This window comes from Columba livia, chromosome 2 (assembly GCF_036013475.1).
Source record: "Columba livia isolate bColLiv1 breed racing homer chromosome 2, bColLiv1.pat.W.v2, whole genome shotgun sequence".
In the NCBI taxonomy this organism is placed as follows: Eukaryota; Metazoa; Chordata; class Aves; order Columbiformes; family Columbidae; genus Columba; species Columba livia.
Genome location: NC_088603.1, coordinates 150363015 through 150371770, shown reverse-complemented (window position 1 = coordinate 150371770; position 8756 = coordinate 150363015). Strand labels below are relative to the sequence as shown.

General features: G+C 48.3%; 1 protein-coding gene across 1 annotated transcript; it reads right to left on the bottom strand.

Annotated features, from left to right (window-relative positions):
• Positions 1 to 68: 68 nt before the first annotated feature.
• On the bottom strand, positions 69 to 7532 carry RNF139 (ring finger protein 139). The gene is made up of 2 exons (XM_065054372.1): positions 7119 to 7532; positions 69 to 2125 (listed from the first exon to the last, which is right to left on the bottom strand). The coding sequence occupies exons 1-2, from the start codon at positions 7297 to 7299 to the stop codon at positions 315 to 317; spliced, it is 1992 nt and encodes a 663-aa protein (XP_064910444.1). The 5' UTR covers positions 7300 to 7532; the 3' UTR covers positions 69 to 314.
• Between the last annotated feature and the right edge of the window lie 1224 nt (positions 7533 to 8756).

The window sequence follows — 8756 nt, the reverse complement described above, 5'->3', positions numbered from 1 at the left end:
ATTACTGGATTACAGTCTTTGGCACAGCACTATCACTACATCAATTAAAGAGTGTTTTTCCAACCATCTTAAAAACATGTGAAAACATTTTATTCCATGTACAATAATGTACATAATTTTAAGGTGGTCATGAAAGAGACCAGCAAAAATTAGAGGTATATTTACATTAGCACACACCACAGTAAACAACCACCATTCACAGACTGGACACTGAGATACTGCTGTTGTGCTTAAGTACAATAACTACAAAGTGATACTTTTATTCTGTTGAAGTCTATCTTAAACAAATACCTCGCGGCTTAGTAAAGGACATCTTAATCGCCAAGAGAATTAGAGTCAGCATTAAGAGTCTCATTCAAGTGCTGTGCCACACAGTCATCGTCTTCCTCATCGCTATCGGAACTGTCATTATCTTCATTTAATTCATTTTCAGCAGCAGCAGCTCCTTCTGCAACTTGTACAGGATTTTCATTTGGTGCCACAAACCCATTGTTGTTAGAGACGTTGGCATTTTCCTTGTCCTCAATGTACACTTTCTGATGGCACATGGGGCAAGTGTCCTGAATGTACAGCCACTTCCGAAGACAAAGTGCATGAAAATAATGGTTACATGGAGTGATGCGAGCAGAGGTGGTGAACTCATGGTAGCAGATGGCACAGACATCATCTATTTCATGTAACCGACTTCCTTTTACCTCTGGAAGCGAGTTTATTTTCTTAACAGCAGTCCGGCGATTTATAAAAGTCTTCCAGCCATTCTTTGCTTGCAAGTAGATGTTGAAGTATGCGTGCAGACACATCATGCAAGCGCGAATCTTACTTCCTGACTCAAAAACCATTGTGTAGGCTCCGTTGCCAAACATGATGACTCCAAATATAAACTCAATAATATTGCCAGTTGAACGAACATAATAGACATAATCATCAAGTTTTTCCCATAGCACATTATAGTAGCCATCAATCATAAACAATATATAAACAGTGATAGAAACTATTACCTTTAGGCAAAGCTCTACACAGAATGCTGTAACCGCAAAAAGCCACGTATTTAGTGCATAGTGGTGCCAGAGGATGTAACTGAGCAGAACTGGCAGGATGAAAAGGCAAGCGGAAACAAACAGTACAGGGAAGTGTCTGCGAAATGATGACACATGGGAGGCACTGAGAGACATCAGCACGGGGTCTGTCATTCCGTGGATAAAATGCAGGACTGCGGTTAACAAAAGGCACATGTTTCGACTCAGGCGAACTAATCGTTCTTCTGGTTTCAGTCCACTTAAACCAGTCTGCAAAGCCAGAATGAAAAACAAGACAGGTGCTACAAAACCAAGCCTTTTGTCATCCTCATCAGTTGATCCAATGAAGGCCAAGATACCAAGTCCCAAATAATGCGCTATTGAGGAAATGACAGCACTCATGCCCAACACGGTTAGAGTTGAGTCACACCCGCTTATGATCAGACTGCAGATCAGTTCCCAGCAGTTATCCCATGATATCAGGAAGAATTTTTCTTCTGTATTCGTTTCAGCCATCTTCACAACATATGTTAACACCACAGCCTGTGCTGTGAGTCTTGTTAGCCAGAAGACACGCAGGACAGCTGGAAACCGAATCCTTTTCCATGTATCTTCCATCAATAGCTGTAATCCATAAATGCGATACATGTGCCTCACCAGCAGGTAGACGTATCGCATCGAATAATAGAACCATTTAATTTTTTGAACTAGAATGACTGTGGTATTTAGTGTCAGAACTAGGCCTGAAATAAAAACTAGTATCTGCCGGACATTTAAAGGTAATTCAACAACCAAGCCAATGACAGGTATCAGTATATCCAAGATGATGAGTTGCGAGTATATGGACTGCACGTTCAGCAGTGTAACATATCCGATTCCAAAGGTGAGCTGAAGGATGGAAAGTGCCATCCATAGCGAAGGTCCTTTGTGAGGGAAGATCTGTATTCCGAATGCAGCTGTGTAGTAGGCACTGTAGAAGTTTATGTGCAAAGCAGCATAGTAATTCACCAACACTGAAGTCGCAGCCAGCAGGAATGCCGAGGCGATCATGTAAAACTTGAAAAGTGCTCGCTGTTGTAAAACCAGAACAACACTGGATACAAAGACACCTAAAAACAGATGGAAATCATTTAGTTCTCAGCAGAAATTCAGCAACTGATTTTAACCTGTTAACTCTGGAGTGACATTTCATGTATCGCTTCCCAGTTAGTCACTTGTAACTTTACCAAGGGTGCCCTTTTCAGAAAAGAGGCAAGAGGATGATATAATCTCTGCTTTTAATACATCTGCGTGCTGCAGCTGCGATGCAAAGCCAACGCCAGCATTCAGTCACAATTACTGTTAAGTTCATCTGCAGCTTCAGACTAGAGCAGTAGCAACTCCCAGCCTTAGTCTTGAAATTTAAGGGTAGACAAGTTCTAAAAGCAGAAGAGAATTGCCAGATATAGCATCACCTTTATATGCAAAGAAAGTTCTACTCATTCATTATTAAGTACCCTCATTCACTTGACCACAGCATTCAACTACAGATGTCCAAGCTGGAACACTAAAGATAAGTCACCGAAACAGTTTAGCTAAACCCTTTAATGGGAAAAAACCTCAAAAATTGCTGTGGTTTACTGGGGGGAGGGCACTCTTCTTTCAATTCCCTTCAGTTTACCTTCATTTTTGATAAGGCATCCTGAAACAAAAGCCTCATGGAAAAGACCTTCCGCAATATAAAGCTTTTGTACACAGAACCCAAAGCCGCACCAATCGCCTCTTTGCCAATGCCAGTGCAAACTTGCATCTTACTCGCTAGAACTCAGATTCAGATCTTGACATTCCTGTTTGCTGACCTTCCCCTCATACTGACTGTGAACACATCCTGACCACGACTGGGAAGTCTGCACCTTCCTATGAGAAATCCTGTCACAGCATCTGCAGTACTTTGGTATCTTATGACCTTGCAGTCAAGTCCTTCTATAGTGCAACTTTTGAACTGCATCACTATGTAGTCAATAGGTAGTGGCTCTGCCCTAACAGACATTCAATTAAACTGCGTTTATCACTAGATTCACTTCCTTAAACATTCTTTTCCTTCAAGAAACACACTGCCTTTGTTTTGGGCTTCTCAATCAGATTCTAGTCAATGCAACTGCTTTCTCATCCAAACCAGCTTGGAGAGATTTCAATCTCTACAACTTATATTTGATTATAAGTTGCTTTCAATCTCCGTACTAAAACTAATGAAATCCAAGTAATCCTCTTTCTGCTCAAGGACAGCATCCGTCTTTTCTGACGACTGTATTTTAGATTGTTCCAAATCCTCCATAATCAAATGTTTGAAAACAAAAAAAAAACATATCATATATATATATATATATTTTTTTTTTTTAAGCCATGGTATCTTGATCATGGAATAAATTTTTTTTCTAAGAACCAGTATTTGATTCCACCAGTAGTGTTACCAGTTGCTTGTATCAAAAAGAGCCCAAACACCACCACCCACCCTGAACTGAATAGATGGGAGAGTGTCAACATGATTCAATAGCAAAAGACAGACTACAAAACAGTTCTTAATGCTCCTTACCAGTCTTGTTTGGCAGCAGCACTGGCTGATATAAAACCACTCTCCTCAACTAATCATTAACCTCGTAACCTTGTGAAGTTGACCAAGGAAAAGCCTCAATCGGTTTTCAGAAAGTGCCTTGTATCATAGCTCAGTTCTTGCATGAAAAGCAGCATATTCGTTACATACAGCACTTATTTTTAAATACGCTGGACAATTTTATTGCTTTTCCTGCATACATACCACCATGAACACTACAGGAAAAGTAACGCTGCTGACAAGGTTGTACCCTTGGCCTTCCCTCAGAAGTCACAGAAAAGGCTCACATGCCTGTAACAGCTCCTTATTTATATAATTCTGATCATTTATGCCGAAGGAGACACATTTTGAACTAAGCAGGCTGCTCTGAAACACACCTGCTAACAGAACTTACTTTTCTTCCTGACAGTTGCAGTCACAGGCCTGTGTTTGGATACTATAGGTCACCCTAAAACACTGGTGTTCCACGTGCAAGACATCCCTAAAAACAGGGCTAGAGTGAGCCCATAGAAAAGCCAGGCCTAGTGGTTCCTCTAAAGGGGGACTAACAAGAGAGAAAGCATTTCTGTCAGCGCTTGTGTGGAAAAGTCAAAAACCCCCAAAGGAACCTCAAAGACTACAGGAGGTTCCTCAAGTGTCAGGAGGGGAGGTGAGCGCTCCTCTCCTCTCCCCCATCGCCACTTGTGTCATTCGGCCCATCTTGCCATGAAGAGACTTTCCCCTGTCCTGCAAAGTGTTCACCAAACAGCAAATCTTTTCTCATTTTCCCTCTGCAGTTCCTTCTTTGAGAAGATGCATCTCCTGTTTATACTGCTTCTCATCCTTACTGTTCCTGCCTGTGCCACCAAACAGCAAATCTTTTCCCATTTTCCCTCTGCATCTTTGAGAAGATGCATCTCCTATTTCTGTTTATACTTCTTCTCTTCTTTACTGTTCCTCCCTGTGCCACCCCATCACCAACTGTCTACAGTATGGCCTCTGAACACAGCATTTAATCAAACCACAAACATTTACTTTTAAAATAATTTGTGTCTCTTTTTTCCTTTAACTCCTGCAATTTGTCGGTACAGTAGCACACTACCTAGGATTCAACTTCCAGTCAGTTGCGGAGTTCAATTACCTTTACACATGAATACTTTAATCACATGGAACTGACAAATTTTTTTTTTTCCCTAGTCCCAGCTGTTCTGTGTGCTTCCACATCTTTCTACAGCCTATAGTATCTATAGTAAGCCTCTCCAAAATCAGCATCCTCGCTGAGGACGGGCTGCCGTCTGAAGTTACAATCTCACACTCCTGGGGGTGGTGGTTCTGCTGGAAATGAGAGACTTAAATCACATGCAATGGTATGAAAGGTAAACATTGTGCTGGAGACAAAGCAAGGTTAATGAAAAAAGAAAAACTGTGCTCCAGTCATAGAACTTGGTTCTGTGCTGTAACTCTATGTACTTGTATAGAAAATATGTGATGCAATAATCCAACTGAGGAATCCTGGCGTTCTTGAAGAGCTGTGCTCACAGAATACTTCAGAGTTGTTCAACAGCACCCCTGAAAGCCACCAAATCTCTCCAGAGCAACAATCTTTGTATCTAGAATGTAAAATGCATGTTTATCCTATGCTAAATAGTATCGTGCTGCAGGAAAAATTTGGATCAGTCTTTCAAAGCCTGAAAATGGTAACTAAAAGGGCAACTTCCCCACTATTTAAATACAGAATGATCCAAACCCAAGTATTTTTGGTTTATCTGAACAACAGCAAAACCCCAACCCTGTAATCCTTAAATTCAGATAAGGAAAAAATAGATGCAAAAGCACTCTGTTGTCTGAACCACAGGGAAGATCTTTAACATTAAGTGGTTACATTTTAATTTTTCTTTAATTTTGGAAAGGCAAGAACCACAGACCCCTCGATTCAAAGTGCAAGATAAGTCTCTTGGCATAATCTGTTCCCAAAGCTCTTTTGTAGGAGGCAGAGATTACCCACTTCTTCTCCCAATCCAGAAAAGTGATCATATAAACACAATCCTGGAAAGCGCCTTAATCTGTTAATCCCAATATCACACACTTAGAGATCACCAAATAACACACCCACTGAAGGGTGGGTGGGATGTACGTGGGAGTAATTTCAAGGCACTTCTACAGCCCCTGGCTCATCCGACAAAGGACTCCTAAAGTTATGCTGGTGAGGCACTTCAACGCAATGTTTTTAAAAAGGAATTTTCAGTGGGAAACACTCAGTGATTCCAGAACATGGGGAGCGGGAGGAGGCACCTCTTCTCCGTCCCAGAGGTACGGCTGCAAGGCCAGGCCAAGGCTGCAAGTCTGGATCTCCTCAGCCTCGCTGCTCACACCAGCAGTGACATCAACTGGCACCCTTTACGGAAGCAGGAGCCACCCAAGCCAAGCGCCTGCTTTGTCACTTTCTCTGTTTGCTCTCCTCTCACCCCCGGCTCACTATGGGTTACCCTTTGCTTCTCCTGCGCTCCTCAACTTCTGCAATGCCGTCACCACTGCACCTCTCACTGCGCACCCTTGCTTTTCACCGCTCTTCCCAACAGCCATACCACCTACTTCCTTCCGACTTTTTTCTGCTACAACCATCAAACAAAACACGCTACCAACACGTCACAGGCCTGCAAGAAACTCCAGCTGCATTTTGGATTTTTCTTTCCTTCCCGCCTCAGGATCCACAGCTCCACGATGCGGCATCGCCAGCACGGCAGTCAGCACAACAGGGCTCCAACCCCGCTGGAACCCACGCTTACAAATAATACTGAAAATAGTATCACCTAGTTACAGCAGTCATTCTCAGCCTTCATCCCAGGGAAGAAAAAAAAGCTTAAAAATAACGAACGGCAAGTTTCAAGAGACTTCTCTTCCATTTGGGAACCACATTTCCTGCATATCTGAACTGCTGTTCCTAAAATAAGGATTTCGCAGCGTGTTTCGGGAAGACATTACGCTATCCATAATGCTTTAAAAGCCATAATAATCTATATCCGCGGAGTCACGTTTTCCGCCGCGGCGCAGGCCACGGCCCCGGGTCCCCGCGCACATGGCGAGCGGCCCCGCCACGCCCGGGGCGCCGCTCCGCCGCGTCCCTGCGCCTCCGGGCTGACACCGCCGCGGGGACAGCGGTGGGAGGCGGAGGGGCCGTCCCGTCCCATCCCTCCCGATGGGCGCTGGGAGCCGGGGATGGAGGGCACACGGCACTGCGGTGCAGGCGCTGGGGCGGGGGGGGATGACCGACCCCGGGCAGAGACTCGGAGGGGAGGGAAGGGGTGAGAGACATGGCAGGAGAGCGGCAGCCGCGGCAGCAGCCGGCGCGGCGCTGGGGGACCGAAGCGGCGCCCGTGCGCTGCGCGCGGCTCAAACAAGGCCAGCGGGGGCAGAGGCGGCGAGGACGGGCCCGGAGCGCGGCCCGGCGGGGGCACCGACCCCCCGGCACCCCAAGGCCAGAGCTGCGCGACGGGCGGGGAAGGGCGGCGGGGTGGGAGGGGAAGGTGTCTCACCCAGCAGCCGCAGCAGCACGCCCAGGAGCGCGGCGCTCAGGGAGCCCCCGGGCAGCGGGGCCGAGTTGAAGATGGCGTCGATGAGGAACAGGCTGGGCACCCGCAGCGCGACCTCCAGCCCGGCCCGCAGCCGCGGGCCCAGCCGCAGCCACGGGAGCTGCGGAGGGCCCGGGACCGCCATTCCCCGCGCGGAGGCCGGCAGCCCCCCTCTCCCGCCTCTTAAGGAGCGGCGTGGGCGGGCGCGGCGGGGCTGAGGGAAGGCGGCCGGTGGGCTCACTACCGCCCCGCGCCCCCCGCCCGGGCGCCCGCCCGCGCCGCCGCCTCCATGTTCCTGCGCGCTCCAGCCGGGCTGCGGGGGCGGGGCCGGGGGGCGGGGCCATGCGGGCGGTGCAGTGCGCGGCCCCGCCCCCGGCTCCCACGCGGAAGGAGGCGGCCGGCGCGCGCTGCTTCCCGCCCAGCCCTCAGGCGGCTGAGGGGACCCGCACGCGCCGCCTGAGGCGGCCGGTCGGTCCGTGGGTCCCCGGGAGCGGCTCGTCCCCTGCGCGGCCCCGGCGGAGGAGCCGGGCTGGTGCCGGGCCCCTGCGCACCGCGGGAGGCTGCACGGCGGGGGGCAGCGGGCTGCGGGAGCAGGAGTCGGTCCGAGTGGCATTTCCGAGCCGGGGCGGGGTGCGCCTTGGCGTGCCCCCGGGAGGCTTCACCCTGCCCCGCCTGGCGCGGCTGCAGCAGCGAGGCGAAACAAAGCGCCCCTTCTATGACGTAAAACATAACATGGGGTCAGCCCTCATGTTCCTGAAGCCGCTGCTGCATCGCGGAGTCCTTTTAAAAGAATAAACCTCGTGTTTGCTGTGCGGGCCTGACTGACAGGCGGTTCCCGCCCGACTGACAGGGCTGCTGGTTCCCCGGCTCCCGCGCCAGCACTGCCCGGCCACACAGCGAGCCTAGAGAGCCAACGAGCTTTTAATTAAGCGAGGGTCATGCAGAATTTCTATTCCTTCGTGTGTGACGCAAAAGCCCTGTCTTGTTCAGTGCGTAGCCATCGAGTGGGATCATATGGAAAAAAAGGCATTTTCCTTGGAAATCGGTTCCTTACTTATACATCTCCACAGAAGGCACAGATACAGGGGCTATTAGAAACTTCACGCTGACTCAATTTTAAAATAAATAGAACACAAATGTGTAATCAACGTTAGTCCATCTGAAACAGAGGCATTTCCCGCTCCATCGCTTGTGCAATGAAAAGCCAGTTTCAGGCCGCAGCTGAAATAGTTTTGGTGCCCGTTGGCCTTTGCTGTGCTGCGATTCCCACTCCAGCCTCCAGCTCCACCTGCCCACACAGCCCGGGCCTGGGCCCGACGGGCTCCTGGATTAAGCCCTCGGAAGCCTTTCTATTATTTTGAAAGGATTTTGGACCGGGCAATGACAGCATTGCAGAGGAGCTTTCCTAAGCGATGCCCTGTGCTAACAAAGCCAGAAATGCTGCCAGATTGCTAAAGGATTGTGTTTCAAAATCCATGGATGTGGACAAAGTGCATGTTTTAATCACATGCTGAAAGGCGTAACTCTGGCCCAGTAAGTATCCGCAAGCCAAATAATAGAGGTTAGGGTTTAAAATGTGAGACGTGTTTATTTCACCTAGAT

Bases quoted from the DNA above. Each gene is read 5' to 3' on its own strand.
- RNF139 (XM_065054372.1), bottom strand. From the start codon at position 7,299: ATGGCGGTCCCGGGCCCTCCGCAGCTCCCGTGGCTGCGGCTGGGCCCG. The intron at 2,126-7,118 runs GTGAGACACCTT...ATCTGTTTTTAG, and splicing joins CGTGCTGCTGCGGCTGCTGG to GTGTCTTTGTATCCAGTGTT.